This window comes from Talpa occidentalis, unplaced genomic scaffold, assembly GCF_014898055.3.
Source record: "Talpa occidentalis isolate TD23 unplaced genomic scaffold, MPIMG_talOcc4v2.1 talOcc4.10, whole genome shotgun sequence".
NCBI lineage: Eukaryota > Metazoa > Chordata > Mammalia > Eulipotyphla > Talpidae > Talpa > Talpa occidentalis.
In genome coordinates, this window is record NW_023600993.1 from 6,605,184 (window position 1) to 6,621,432 (window position 16,249).

Consider the following 16,249-nt stretch of genomic DNA (forward strand, 5'->3'; position numbering starts at 1 on the left):
AAAACACCGAGGCGTGGAAGTGAAGGACATTTCATGGGGCTGTATTACCAGGACTGTCATATTAACTCAGTGGTTCAAGATAAATTCTACAGGGTCAAATTCCACCCATGGTTTTAAGTGATCAGCTCTCCCTAAAGCAGGTGGGCCACTGTCTTTCCGCTGAGTTTGAGGGTAATGAGGTCCCTCAGTGAAATGTGCACATTAACTACTGCAGTGTTAGAGCTGATGGCAAAGAAAGGCAGGTCGTGACTGGTGCTTGCTCTTGCGGTTGGACAGATCAACATGGAAGCCCACAGAATCAGTTCAGGCTTCACACATGCAGACAGTGTCATCAGCCAGTGTGCCTAGGAAACATCAAAACTGCACTGCACGTGGTGTTCATTTGCAAGTCAATCCCTAGACTTCTCGGCCAGTCTACCACTTTTTTAGAAGGCTGAAGGGATTACGAAAAAAAAAAAAAAAAACTGAAATGGTTTGGCATGATGGTGGGGCCGCTGATTCCCTTCTCTGTCCTTGAGTGTTTACTGCCAGGAAATCCTGACCAACATTGATTGCCAAGGGGTTAAAGTCACATTGTTGTTAAATTGGGAGAGAAAATTAGCAGGATTTTGTGCCCTATGTTCAATTATCACAGAGTTTCAAAAACAGGAACCTGGGGCTTTATATGAGGGGACAGGGGAAGTCGAGGGGAAGAGTCACAGGGTGATTTATCAGGGCACAGTTCCAGATAAATTGCTTACATGGAGGTGGAAGAATTTTATGCATACATCTTGTACCAAGCTGCCAAATGGTTGAGCAGAAGCTCATCCAAAAATTGAAGTAGGAAGTTCTGGGTACAGTCCTCCAGGAGGGGATGAGGTGATGACATTCTGTTCATGTGACTTGCACACATACACGTGCCAGTGCCTGTGCCATTAGCGTCTCCTGCGGTAAATTATTTCCATAGATTACAAGACAAAACTCCTGAACGACACAGACATCTCCAGGCTCGCCCACTTTTCTAGTGGTTAAACTCTGACACAGTGGAAAATCGGCACATCTTCATAGATGGGCCGTCTACGCTGCCCTTCTTTTCTCTCCCATAATATCAATCCTGATACTGGAGGGGAGAAAGGGAAGGGACTGCTGATTCCCTTGAAGAACTAGTTAGAGCCACCAGGCAGACTTACTCTTGGGTCCTCACATCTGCACTCCTTTGGGGTTTGCTAAAGAATACTATTCGATAGGAATTTTTTCATTTAAAAAAAAAGTAAGAATTTCTAGGCTAACTCCAGCAAATGCTATTGAAATAATAGGCAGATATGGAAATCTCTTCAGCATCTACAAGCTCTTGCAGTTACTGCTCTTCTGTGTGGAGAAGACAGTTTGGTGGGAGCCATAGATGCGCGTGGAGATGAATAGCTAGAGTCTCTACAGCCTCCAGGCTGCCGGCCTTGAAGCTGCCTGTGCTGCCACTCATTCTCCCCCCTCCCTCTTGACACCCAGGAGAGTTTTCAGCATCTCTGCCCAAAAGATACTGTCTTACATTTGGAGACTTCATGCTCAGTGTCCATGCTTGTGTGTCCACACATTCCCCTACACACCTGCACACACACACACACAACACATGTACATATATACTCCACCTGTACACACATTGCTTCTGAGAAATGCAACTAGAATTCTCTCGAGAGGAGAGGAAGCTCCAGTTTAATTCACTCCCCCAAATGAGAAAGATAAATGACTCTCCTAAAGCCACATTGTTAACCATAGAGCCATAGCTAAGGCCAGATACCCTCCGTCCTTATTCTAGTGCTGCAGGCCCACACACTCAGCTTGGAGATAACTCCTTATATAATTCAGAGCATCCTCTGTAGATAAAGGCTCTCCCTCCTCAGGGTCGACCCAAGAACTTCACAATCACCACGAACTTTTGTTCAGTTCTTTACATGTTTATGAAAGAGAGATCATTTCATAACAAGCCAACTTACATTTGAAAGCAGCCTCTCACAACCCCAAGTAACTGCCGACCGCCTTTTATTGATTATTTGACACCGAAAACAGCTCTTTTGAAAAATAAGTTCAAAACACTTTTGTATATTGCCACTTTCATAGCACCTACCCGCAGGCCTTAAGTGTCTGCTTTCTGAAAGGTTGCTTCCAAAGCATTATAGAAGAAAAAGAAGTTTTCTTGGCTCAGTATTTCTAATCTGATTTTTTTATAGTTAAATGTATTTTATATGCATGCTGTGTTTCATTTATGATTTGAGTAGAATTAATCTAAAACTGCAAGATGACTTTATGTCCAAGTGTCTGTTCAGCCCTTAGTTGCTGAAATTATTTTTTATTGAAAGTAATGTAATAACATAGTCCATGGAAAGGCAAATCAAACAGCAGGTTTTGTATCATTTTTAAAATCATCAGTGGGGGGAGGAGGAGAAAAAATAAAAATAAATAAAAATCAACAACAAAGACTCTCCAAACAACAGAAATTGGAACTATCAGCCAGTCATAAAGTGCTGTGGTGTCTGTAGAAGCAAAGGACTGAAATTGGTGAAATGTGTTTGATCCCAGAAGATAGTAATAAGGAGGTAATAAGGAAAAGGAGTAATAAGGAGATGAGTATTTTCTCAAACAGATATCCAGTGGTGTCACATATATGCAAAATGTAGAGAAACAAAACAAAGGGTCAGATAAAGCCAAATTAATAATCTTAAAAATCTGACCATAGAACTGGGACTATGAAGTGGCAAGAACAAAGAGGAGAGGGAGGTGGTGACTTTGGGCGGGTAGATGTGGTATGGCAACAGCACCTGAAGGGGGAGACCCTAGACCTCTAAATCCCATCTGACATTGTAAATCAATGTTCCCTCATTTAAAAAAAATTTTTTTAATTTTCTCATTATTAAATAACTTCGACTTTATGAAGATATTAGCAAAGTGAACGTATATGGCCAATTTTCTGAACTGGTGTGGTGTTCACTGTGAATAGATATCTCCAACTCAGTTGCCTTCCCCTTTTTATTTGCAGCCATTTGTCATCTATGACATGAATTCCTTAATGATGGGAGAAGATAAAATCAAGTTTAAACACATCACCCCCCTGCAGGAGCAGAGCAAAGAGGTGGCCATCCGCATCTTCCAGGGGTGTCAGTTCCGCTCTGTGGAGGCCGTGCAGGAGATCACAGAGTACGCCAAAAGCATCCCTGGTTTCGTGAACCTCGACTTGAACGACCAAGTAACCCTCCTGAAATATGGCGTCCATGAGATCATCTACACCATGCTGGCCTCCTTGATGAATAAAGATGGGGTTCTCATATCAGAAGGCCAAGGATTCATGACCAGGGAGTTTCTAAAAAGCCTGAGAAAGCCCTTTGGTGACTTTATGGAACCCAAGTTTGAGTTTGCTGTGAAGTTCAATGCACTGGAATTAGACGACAGCGACTTGGCCATATTTATAGCTGTCATTATTCTCAGTGGCGGTAAGTCCCCTTTCGATCTCCTTTGGGGCAGGGTGGGGCCGTGGGAAGGGATTGTGACATTGGCTAGTGGTCGTGCTCATTCCTTTTGCTCTGTGCTTACTGCACTGTTCATAGAGAGCATGCCAGTGACATCCCATGGCAAAGAGGCCCGCACATGCGAAACCCCAGGAAGACTAGCATGGGTGAGCCACGTGAAGGTCGGAAGGACAGCGCCCAACTGCGTCGTGTCCAGTCCAAGCGTGCAGGACAAATGCCCTCTTCTCCTTTTGCTTCATTTTCCTTTCTTTTCCCAAAGGCCAATCCAGGCTTCATTTTGCTTAACTAACAGCGTGTTTCACTTCACTTAAGAGAGTGGTCACTTGGCATAGAGAAAGCACTTCTGTTTTTGGTCAAATTATGCTCCACCCCCACTGTCAGTAAATATTACTTTGAGTGGCTTCTCTGGTATCAGGAATCAAGGAATTGCTTACCTGCTGCCTGCTGTAGATTCCCCTGGTGGCTTCCCTTGAAGTTCCTTTGTGAGGTGGTTGATTGTGGTTAAGATTGCACAATCTGAACCAAGCAACACACAGCAGAGAAATGAGCAGTTATTTAGCAGTTCATTGTATTTTTGGCTTTGCAAGTACATGATCTAACTAACCAAGCCCCAAAGCCAGGTTTTATACTAAATGCTGCTTTCATCAACCTCACCCGTGTTTCCAGGTTGAGGAGAAAGTTTGACTATCGTCTTTCTATGAAGATTGTTTTTAAGGGATGAGTTTTCATTACTAAAATGGACTGTGGATAAGCTTTTTATGTGACTTCTGTTCATGAAAACAGAGGAGTGGAGGACATTAGTACTCGCAGGTGAGCTGTGTGCAGCAGTGCAGGACAATAAGCAGAAACCTGTCCACTGTGTGGGTCCTGTGTCGTCCGATTATAGGCAGTGCAGCGTGCTTCTGAAACTGAGTTACGGTATTCATAATCACTAACAATTCATAATTGTTAGTGCTAATTAGTAATATTGATTACTGATTGGTTAGTGTCAATATCAATTACTGTTACTGATACTACATAATTACTAGTTAGTAATAATAGTAACACTTATTCAGTACTTACTGTGTGTTAGGCAGTATTCTGAGCATTTTATACACGTTCATTGAATTACCGCACCCTGGTGAGGCCAAACACCATTTTGCAAAGGTAACTGATCACCAGAAGTTCAATGACTTACACAGGGAGCAAAGGATGGAGCCAGGATTGTGCACTCAGGCAGCTGGGGATAAAGGCTAACTAACCAAGGAGCCCAGGGACGCTGCCCTTTCTGTGCCCAGGATACATATGGATAAATGACATCACCTAGGTTGACTCTGGACACTCAAGTCCAGGGTCAAATTGTAACTCATCTAAAAATAACTTTTTTGGTGTATGTTTAATACAACAAAAATATATTATCCAACATGTTTGACCAGATCTACTTCTTAAACAAAGTAACCCTTGATCCTAGACAATCTGTGATTCATTAAACAAACAAGAATGAGATTTCCATTTATTTGAGATTCATTGGGAGTAGAAGATTAAATTTTGAGAAACTTCATTAGAAAACAAGTTGGTATTGTTTAACTAGCTAATGTTTTAAGGCACATTTTATTTTTTAATAAAAAATAGAAATATAATGATTAACATTTAATATTGTTCCAAGACTTTGCCTCAGCATTCTATGTATGCCATGTTTATATCCTTTTTCTTATATAATCATTTTCCCATGTCATTGCATACTCTTTGTTAATATTTTCAGCTATTTTTCTTTAAATAAAAGGTATACATTGTCATTTTACAATTCAAAGAGTTGAGGAAGATACAAGTGAAAAGTAAAGGTCTCTGTCCTCAAAATAAAGTAGGGTTAGCAAAGCCCTGTTTCTCTTACCAAAGTATTTCAGTGCATATGCTAGTGTATATGTAGGTATGCTTACATGTATTTTAAACAACATTTTAATGACTATATAGTATCCCACTTTATGAAAGGACCTTTATATACTAAATTATTTCCTTTTTGGTGTTTAGGTTACTCATAACTTATTATAAAAACCAATGGAGGAAAAAAATAGAAAATTATTTTAAATGTGTTCTAAACTTTGCTGTAGTAAACATTTGTAAGTTCCATTCAATTGAAATTTCTGTTCAGGTGTCAGATTATTTTTTCATTCTAAATTACCAGAAGTAGAGTTGCTGGGTATATGGCTATGAATGCTTTTAAGTCTTTTGTTATATCATTGCCTGGTTGTTTTCCACAAAGTTTGCATCAGTTTGTACTCACAGATATGGAAGGAAACATTTTAAATAAGCCATCCAAAAATGCTTAGTTTCTAACTTGGAAAGGCCTAGAAACAATCTAATAGTTGTGGATTTTTTGAACCTTAGAACAATGTTACTTTCTGAGCACATGAGACAGTAGTGTGGCTTCATCTAGAAAAATGCTATTTCAGCCCATAATTCATAAACCAGATTATTTAGAAATCACTGTTTATTAGGTCCTTAAAGTCTTCATTAATTGGTCAAGAAATAGTTTTGTGGTAGTTTGGTTTAATTTAATAGATATTGTAGGCTTTGATTTTCAACTATGAAAATTAAAAATGGTTCCATTTAATGTAGAAGTTGAATGAATGAGTTTCTTTCAGCCTTAGACAGACTATCTTCACCGTAGCCAAAATGCAGATGTTGCTTGGTATTCAGAATAATGAAAGAAATGTGATGAAGATGGCAATGAGTCACAAATGATTAAAATCTTTTCTCTATCATTATAATGATCGCTTCTCTGCCTTTTGGCTAAGATCACGTGTATGATTATAATGAGAAGAAAAACCCTGTGAATAATTTTAGATGTCCTCAAAAAAAAAGGATTTGCCACTACTAGTTCCTATATCATTAAAGGCAGGTCCTTCCCTGATCAAAGTTTGCTTTTGTAGCTGCAGCCTCCCCTACAGCAATAGCTAAGGAGGAATAGACTGGACGCCATGTTTGTTCAGTCCACAGGAATTTGATTCTCTTCTTTACTCATAGAAGTTGATTGTGTATAGGCCGGAGGATGAACTGCTAAGTCACTTGCAGTCCAAAGACTGGATTCCAATAAGAACAGAATCTCAATCATTGGTAGATGGTGAGATCAATATTCCAGACTATAGTTTATTAGAGTAAGATAGATACTTTCTCAATTCGTATTTTTTACTTTCCTATCCTGAGTTTTCCAGAAAGGGAAAACTTTGAGGTAGGCAAGAGACCTTGATCTGGTTTTAAAAAAAAAATCCTAATCCTATCTTAATAAGTGATTATTTTCTCCTCTGCAGTTTATTCTGACATGTCCAGGGAGCTTGAGGATTTCAGAAAGAAGCACTTTGGGCAGGGTCCCACTGTCCTTGTACTGAGCGAGTGTTGGACTCACAGAGAGCCTGGTGCTGGTATGACTGTAGACTAAGGGAAGATGGGGCGGTGGGCCCCAGTAAGCGTGGGGGAGAAAGGAAATAGACAGGGGGTCCCAGAAGGCCCAAAGAGAATTTTGGGGATCATGGTACCTGTTTTGGCCCAACTAAGTGCGTGCTGAGGAAACAGAAGTTGCTATCACCTTCAATGGTAGAAACTGCTGATGCCTTTAGATTAGGTACTTAGATTGGCCAGGCGCTTCAAGTCTGCTACTTAGCTCTCAGACCAAGCTTGCTAAGGAAGATGACCTAGTTCTTAAGTTTTTCTCTTCCTTTTCTTTCTTCTCTGAGCTTGAGGCAAGAAGAATGAGACTGGAAAGAATAACAACACTCCGGAACCTGACAAAGGACAGTACTTTGTCCCTTTTTAAAGGCCAGATGTGCGGGAGGGTGAGAGGATTCACCAGAGACAGAGTGGGGAACAGAACAGGCAGACTGACGAAATACACTGCTGAGGGGCCTTTTTAAGATCGTGTTCTCTCAGTAGGGCCTGACAGTCTGTGTTTATATTCTCATTTCATGGAAAGAACAGTGAGGGTTATTGACTTAAGCTCTTTATCTAAGACACAACAACTAGTGATCAATGGAACCAGGACTGAAATCAGGTGTCCTGACTGTCACCTCCAGCACCCTGTCTGCCACACCCCCTGCCTCTGCCATCTGCTAGCAGGGCAGGGCCAGTTCCATCATTCCTGTGTTGTGGCTGTGACCTGTGCTCACTCCACTGTGCTCCCAAGACCTGGGCCCTGCAGCCAGGAGAGGCACTTCCTCCACCATCATGGTCGGTCACAGTTTTCCGTGCTCCCATGTATGTGCCCTGGCTGGAAGGGTGGTGTCAAGAGTAATAAAACTGCCTCCAGCAGGGGCATGTTTGCAACTGGCGCCTCAGCCTCCTGCCAGCCCCCACCCCCCACCAGTAAACTCCCCAAACCTACCTGGCAACCAAAGCCAAGCGTAAAGCTCGGTAAAGCTGACAAGCCCCAGGACACTCTGTTGGACGCTTTGCCCCCTAAGTGTGTGCTGTTTGGTGAAGAAAAGCTTCGGAGGGCTCCAGCTGGAAGTCTGCAGCGGGCAAAAGCTCTTTTTGTTAATTCAAAACAGTTTGGAATCCAGTACTGTTCTTCCCAAACTTCCAAGATAGAACGGAGGAAATTCACAGGATTTTACAACCCATTTCTCTAGGCAGATTGCCATCACCATCTTAATGACAGCAAAGCTACAAACATTGGTCCAAGGCCACCGCAGGCAAGTCACTCTGCCTCCTCGTTTCCCCTTTGTGTCTGGCCAGGTTATGCCAGCCAGCTCTACAGAAACTCCCTGTGCCAGCAGTCCAGCCGGGTTCTTTCTCTGGGAAGCAGTTTTGTAGGGCTGCTCTGGTAGTGACGGTTTGTTGCATTTCTCCTGTGGAGCAGACAGGGAGAACAGGGCACATGGAGAGCTGGTCTCAGCTCTGCATTTGTAGATCAAGCAAGAGTAGCAATTCCAGGACAACTGGGTAGCTCCTGTCCCCCTGTCCAGGCCCTCACCTGGACCTGTTTCTCCCCTTGATCTTGACTAGTTAGAGGCTTCTTAACTTGTTGAAATTAGAATAGAGACAAAGCACAGCACCTAGCCCAGAGCAAACATTGAATGAATGAAGAAAATCATCTGAATTACTAATAATAGCCACTTACTGAATACTTGCCCATGTGCCACGGGTATGTGCTGAGCCCTCTAGCTACGTTCATAATGGTTGTTGAATCTTCTCTGCAGCTCTGCAAAGTCTACTATTGCTCGCATTTTGCAAATGGATAAAATTTGTTTTTAGAGAAATGAAGCAACTTGCTCCAGGTCTCAGCGCTGCTAACAGTGAGACCAAGGCTCAGAGCCACAACTGGTATCCATAAGCACCTGCGCCCTTCTGTGTTGAGGTGTGGAAGTGTTCTAATTACTTTGGTCTTGGAGTTCTTTGGCAGTTATCAAAAATGACCTGTTTTCATATTGCCTCCAAGAATTACACGTTGTCCCCAAGAAGTTACTAATATCCAAAGCCCTTCTCGTGAGAGACACCTGCCTGTCTCACACAGTTGCATCCTGGGGCTCAAAATGGCTCTGGGAGGACAGGGGCCCCTTGTTGACCCTGAAGACGAGGGCTATATTCTCAGATGAGTTCAGGTAGCGTGGCCTCTTGCTGTGCATGGAGCACCCCAGAAAAACTAGTGATAAGCTCTAAAGGACCATGTGGATACATCTGTGCTTAGTCAGATACCATCTCAGACCAGGTTCTAGCAGAGATAACTGGCTGCAAAAGAATTTACGAGAGAAAGTTAAAATTGTTAAAACACAGTCCAGTAACTTTGTTTCTTCCTGCCCCTTCAGAAGCAAAGATCAAGAACCACACACTTGCTATAGTTGCGGGTCCCATTGTCCCAGCCCACAGGACACTAGAGGATGGGGTCTGGGCTGTGGTGCCCCCTCCCTGCATGCCCTGGCCCCAGTGCCCTTCACAGCTTTGTGGGCATCCCAGGTCATGGGTGGCCTTTCCGTGTCACCTCAGAGCTGTATCTACCAGTCAGAGGATGGTTCTGCAGCCTCTGGAACAAAAGCCAGCATGCAGGCTGGTGCCTCAGGGGGCCAGGCTCTTCTTGAGGGAGACCCTCCCCCCACCACCAGCCTCACCACCCTCCCCTTCCTGGGCTTCCAGCCCAGGGGTCCCCACATCCTCTTTGACCATTAGCATCGTCCTTATAGTCACAGCACTAGGAGCACATGGGCGGCAGTCTGCTGCTGTCCTGTGCTCATGAGCACTCACCCCAGCGGTGCCTTTGGGCAATTCACTCAGGCTGGTGACTCAGTGGTAAAAGCTGTTTTTTCTGATTCTTCTCATGAGGATGAGGCTGGGCCAGGACATTGGATTCCTTTCATGACAAAGCCCCAAGCAGCGAGCAGCGCAGAGAGTGTGATTACACGCTCATGTCCCTCATCCAGACCGTGATTGTGTCAGAGCAATAATATTCATCTATCAGTTGAAGACCCTTCCGGGGGCGCCTTGCTGTGTCTCCACCCTGTGTGATGCTCTGCCCCTCTGCTCGCCCGCTGAGCTGCCCGCGCCGTGCTGCCCCGCCGCCGGTGGGTGGGTGGGCGGGCAGATGGCTTTGAAGAATGACTCAATTTGCCTTATCTAAAAATGTCCCGTTTGTTTGCTCTTTTCATAACCTCTTGGACTGCGTTTAGATAAAGGTGTGGTGTATTTATGAGCTCTCAACTGGCGCCCAAATTCTAAAAACCAGACCGCCGGGCTGGCAGTGGGAGGGATAGGGAGAAGGCGAAACCTACTAGAATCATCTGAGAATGCACATGCAGGCTTTTGCCCTTTGCATAATCGAGAAGCATCTTTATCTGTGCCGGCTTCAGAAATAAAATCCCCTCCTCCCCCCGGGCCTGGTCGGCTGGGGTCTGAGTGAGCCAGTGAGCGATTGTGTTTGACCCCAGAGGCTGACACGGGGATGGAAAGCCAAACTGCTGAGTCATTCCTGTCACCACACCGGCAGTCTTGGAAGAGAGTCAGTCAGTCAGTGGGCTGCTTTTCGGAGCGCTTTATCATTTTGGTTTCTCACAATGTGTGTTTAAACTCTGGGTGACCCTAGGCACCCGTCCAGACTGGCACAATTCACCGAGACTTCAGACAGATCATCGGCAGGTGAAGGAGAGTGAGGCCTGGATGGCTCTGGTCGCTCAGCAGAGAGACCAGCGCGGGTCACTGAGCCATCGCTGGACCAAGAGAGGCAGCTTAGGGCAGTGGAGAGTTGCGGAACCCCAGAGAGCCCCAGCTTCCAGACCCCCACTCCACACTGACTAGATATGGGATTTCAGACCATTATCTACCGCCCTGGGCCTGGGATTCCTTATCAGTGCCCGAGTAAGTGAAATAACGTCAAGTGAAACCTCTGGCCCAGCGCCTGGGACGTGCTCTGCACACAATCAGGGCTATTCCCTCTTTCCCCCTAGTCGCTCCTCTCCTCACAGTCCTGCCAGTCACATTGCTCAAAATCCCACCAATCATCATTCTTCAAGAACTTATTACAATGTAAATACCACCCGGGGGAGAGCGACTAATCCCTTTATCAGCTATCACTGTCAGGGGATTAGTTGTGGATTGAGAGCAAAACCCCATGGGAAAGAAATACTGGAGGAGGGGGAGGGGCCTGAAAAGTTGAGGGAAGAACTTTCAGCCCCACTGCCCTTGAGTGGGGGCCTGGAGACGTCCTGCTGCCAGCGTTCTGATGAAGTTTGGGGCATACGCAGAAACTGGAGAGTGCACCTCGGTGGGGAGGGGGCAAGTTGTTCTCAGAACTTCTTAAAGATGTTGCACAAAGACAAGGGAAGACATTGTGGGTTTGTGGAGAGGAGCTTCAGAGAATGGATCCTTGGCCACTTTCTGCTGTTGCCTACTGCCTTTGGTTCGCTGTTGGCATTTCTAAAGTTTGAGGAAGCCAGGCCCCAGGTAGGTAGCCCCAGATGCATTAGGAGCTTGAGTGTCAGGTTGGTGCCTCCTTCACCTCTCTGTCTTTCCTTCCTCTTCACTTTCCGCTTTAAGCAGGAAGCTGTTAGAATGTTAGCCCACTTCAGAGCGAGGAACTCCACCAGCATCATGCAAGCTCAGGGCCAAGTGCACAGCCAACAGATGACCTTTATCTGTTTGCTAAGCACACAGAGGCTCCCCGGTCATGGTGTTGCCTTCCCTGATGCTGCCTTCAGCTGCGCGTTTCGCAGTCATCGTCACTCAGGCCTCTGATGAGTGTTGGCTGGTCCTGTCCACCAGCAAGCACGGTCCTAGTAGTGGTAGGGAAAAACGTGGGAGTGGTAGGGGGTAGGACAGAAGACTGAAAAGAGGGGAACCCTTAGGGAGAAGTAATAGGAGAGCTAAGAAAGGGCCCAGGGAAAGCAGAGAGAGATGCGGAGCAAGGCCAGTGGAAGGAATGAGACATGAAGAGTGACAGCTCACTTGCCGCATCAGACGTTTCTGCAGGCTCTGAGTCTCACTGTGAGCTGGGTTACTGTGATGTCGCCATTTTCTCATTGAGGAAACTGAGGCACAGGCGGTTAAGAAACTTGCCCAAGGTTACCCAGACAGTATGTTTTAAGGTTGGGGGTTCCAACTGCTTCTCACTGAACCAGTCGCCTTGCTCTTGAGTGGGAGCTCTGAAAAGTCCTAAGGACACCCCTCCCCCATAAATTAAATTTAAATATGAAAAGAACATGTGCAAAGCTTTCTTCTATTACTTTTCCTAAAAGCAGGCTGAATCCCCAGTTCTGCCCAATGAGCGCCAAGATGGTTATGTCAGAAAAACAACACAGATCCCTCTTGCCACCCCTTCAAAGAAGTAACTTTAGGCGCCATGGCCTTTTTGTTTCATTATTGTTCTTAAACTCATTTGCTTACGTGCAGTCCATTCCCAGGAAGAACATGCTGAAATCCCAGATCCCTGCGCGCCTGGATGTATAGACTTACCAAGAACAGCCCCTACCACTCCCCAACCGCGTGTTTGCCGCCCCAGCGCTGCTTGTGCTCCTGACCTTGTCCCTGTGGGAATGGCCTTTATTTGAGCCAACACTGAGAACAGAGCTATCTCATGAATCCCCTTCACCCATCTCAGTCTCCCTGTGGCCTTCGAAGAGAAATGAAGCCAAAGCCCAGAAAGATGACATGACTTGTCCAAAGTCACATGGAAACTAAGGACTCAGGTCAAGTCTGCAGGTTCCAAATCCATTGCTCCAAATCCGTTTGTCACTGACAGGAAGGTGGGGTGCCATGGAATAAAGGAAACGAGAAAGGCAATGTGAAAAGAAGGGACGCTGCTAAGTGTGGGTTCTTTAAGGAGCCCCCATCTGTTCCACCAAACCTGAGAAGGTCTGTCACTTTAGCCTCCTTCTCCCCAAATGCCCTGGGCACCACCAATTCCAGCTTAGTCTCTCCCAGAAAGTCAAGAGGGAAAGACTGTAAAAGCCAGTCCTAGGACAGACAGCAGCTCTGAGAATAGAGGCCAAACGACCCACTTTGGTTTTTCTGTCTCTCCTTCAGGAACTATGACCATATGGCTCCCCAATCAAACCGCCTCTTGAGAAACTAGCGGGGAGGAGGGTGGTATATAGAAGATGCCCAGGTGGGCACACTCCCAGAGAGCCTGCAGAACTTGAATCTCTTTCCCATCAGCTCTCTACTTAGCGGGACCAGATCTGGGTCTCAGGGAGGCTTTGCAGACCTGCCCAGCACCAGCAGGGCTCTCTAATCACTTCCAGCGCTGTGTGGCTGGAGACCGGGAAGACCTCTTTCCCAATTCTCTGCAGCCTGGGGAGTAAGGAACCAGTAATTAACTCCAGCTTCCTCGAGAGCTGTGTCCTGGTGTATGTGAGTCAACACACACTTTCCCAAAAGGGCCTTCCTGCGTGTGTGGGAGGGTCCCAGCCCTGATCCTATTCCTCAACTCTAACCCTCAGCAAAGTGCAGGAAGAGACTCTCAGAAGGACCTCTAGGAACAGTGTCTTATCGGAACCAGCCTGGCGGGGAGTGGAGCAGGAAGGAGAGGGGCCCAGCACGGCCGGCCAGGTGTCTGGACAGATGTCTGTGGTCCCTGGCTTAACTCAGAAGTGTTTGGGTGGGAGTGGAGAGGAAAATGGCGAGAGAAGTATAGAGAAGAGAGCAGAGAAAGCCTGTGGTTGGGTGGAGTGCGGCAGGTGGGAATCAACCCTGACAAATCCCTTTTGCCCTAGACCCTAGGATTTGCTTGAAACCAGAGGAAGTTTTATAAACCAAGTGTTGTAAGTGTAATGTATGAGCCTTTTAGCCTACTTTCTAACTAGATATTAAGTTTATCCCTCTAGTTGCATTATGTGAATTATGGAAAGAGAATCATAAATGACAATAAAGCTTAGAACTTCTGAGTTAGGCTCTTAGAGATCATCTATCTATTCTAATCCCTTTCACTTGCAGAGGAGAACATTGAGTCCCCGTGGTGAGGTTTAGCAGTTTGCTCAGGGTCACAGCACTGGTGAGTGAAAGACCCGGAAGTAAAATATCTTGCTTTTTGCTATTCTGCTGCAGTCCATTCGCTTTGACTGAGGCTGTCAGCAGGAGGGGCAGCGGGACAGAACTGTAAATGATCGAACTTGTCACTGGAAAAATTATAAATCAGTGGCCACAAAATGTCAGTCCCTCAGCCAGACTTCATCCGTCACATCATAAAAAAATAACTTGCCAAAGGGGGGTTTGAAAATCCAAACCAGATCCTTCTCCACTCCTGGAGGGGCCCATTCCATCATCCTGCACCAAGGCCAAGTCTTCCCAGCCAACTTGAGCAGTTGCATTTTAGGGTTTGGTTGTCTGAACTGTCATGATGAATGGAACCCACTAGATTAATGGAAAGTCTTCTGCAGAAGTTTTGACCCTGCTGATGCTGCTCAAGAGGAAGGAGGAAGGAGAAAAGGCAGGTGGGAGCGAGCGCCTTAGGGGCTAGAGGATCCTACATGAGGGGGTATTGTCCTGGCCCAGGGAGGAGCCAAGCAGACCCCTCTCCTTGAGGGGAAGCTGGCATTTGAGGGACATGCCTGGGCCTCTGGGATGCCTGTTAAGGGGAAGGGAAAGCCATAGGCGTCAACCCAGGGCCTGGGTTCCCCTGACGCGTTGTCAGGGTCTTCATTGTTGTGTAGCAACTGGGAGAAGGGCACCCCTCCTCCAGGGGCGTGGTTCTCCAAGCCAGGACTCAGTCACTTTTTCATTCCTAGCATCTGAGATTTTTGCTGTTGGCTCTCAAGTCAGATATGAAATTTAAAAAAAAAAAAAAGTAGATCTAGTCCAGCCAATGACATATGTTAGGGAAGTTAGAGGGAAGCAAACCCAAACCAAAGGTAAGTCTCCTTTCGTAAAAGAAAGAAATGTGAGCGAATGTTCAGAGCTCTGAAACCCAGCGAGGAGTTGCTGACACTGCTGTGCCTCGCCCGGTGGGTGAAGGTTGCTGGCTCAGGAGACAGTGTTCACGGCAGACTTCTTCCCTGTGCGGCGATTCTGCCTGTGGGCTTGTTCACCAACCAGGAGAATTGAACTTTTCAATCCCGGATTTGTAGGTGGAGCGATCTTCTAGCTCATTAGTTTGGCCCATTAGCCTTTCCAGTGTTTGCACTGCAGGTTCACAATTGATCACAATGCAGTCACTGCCTGGGATAGGTGGATGGCCTGGGGGAGACAGGAATGGCAGTACTTAGAGACCAGGCTGTACAGTGACGTGGTGTGTGGAATCCCACAGATAGATTCACGTTTCCGTCCTGCCCTCCACTAGCAAAAGGCACATCTTGTGCAAGCATCGACTCCCTTTTTCTAAGCTTTCGTTTTTCCTCTGTAAAGCACTGACCCCATGGGGTCAGTGAAGACTAAGTAGCTATGTGGTGAATAAGGCCCTGAGCTCAGTCTTTGGAGAGCAGTCACCACTCAGCAAATGCAATCTCCTAGTACTGCAGTGATTGAGGTGTTTTTAAGGTATTGTGGCACCCATAGGAAGGGGATGGGAAGAACAGGGGAGAGGAAGGAACAGTGTCAGGAAAGGGTCCGTGGCCATTTGACACAGACTTTATTTGGAAGGACAGGTTGAAGTCATAGATGGGGAAGGTCAGGTCAGAATGTTTCAGGAAAAGGCATGGGGTCTGCCTACCCCCCACATGGGATTGTGATAGGAGGTTTGGGAGACTTGGGATGGAAACAGCTTAATGTGACTGGAGATAAGGGATTATTGTAGAAACTGATGCTAGAGGATGAAGTAAAAGCTTTTATGGTGCTTTAGTTTACAGGGAGAGGGACAGAGCTAAAACTAGGAAGAGGGTGAATAGTCTTCAAGAGCTAAGATTTTGAATAAATACAGGATATCATATGAGAGTCCTGAATGTCATATGTATACCCTACGCCCCTCTTGTGAGTCTTAGTGAGAAAACCGTATATTCTAGCCATACTGCTACATGCTTAGAAATTACAAAATAAAACTTAGAAGTTAGAAAACAAAAGCTAACACCCAAAGTTTTCACTTGTATATCTGAAAGCCTGCTTCTATATAACTCTTAGATTTAAAATGAAATCAAAATAATAAAACGGACTTCTAGGAAGGACCCATGAGAGTACTATTTTCCAAGCCCCATGTTGTGAGGCCAAATGACTCAGAGGAAACTTTACAGTTTTAAATGCATCAATTAGAAAACAAGAAACGTTAAATAAAACTTTGTGGATTATGCATTCAATTCAAGGGGAATTAAAAACCTAAACAAAGTTAAAAGAATTAATTACTTGAAAACAAAATACAATGTAAAGCTGTT

The 16,249-nt window shown here is 45.5% G+C and overlaps 1 protein-coding gene across 8 annotated transcripts in view; it reads left to right on the forward strand.

Moving 5' to 3' along the window:
* Positions 1-16,249, forward strand: part of PPARG (peroxisome proliferator activated receptor gamma) — a 121,267-nt gene that overhangs the window by 102,581 nt on the left and 2,437 nt on the right. For all 8 annotated transcript variants that reach the window (XM_037523045.2, XM_037523088.2, XM_037523099.2 and 5 more), the window contains one exon: positions 3,011-3,461. In XM_037523045.2, the coding sequence (XP_037378942.1) occupies positions 3,011-3,461 (451 nt within the window). The remainder of the gene's footprint in view (positions 1-3,010; positions 3,462-16,249) is intronic.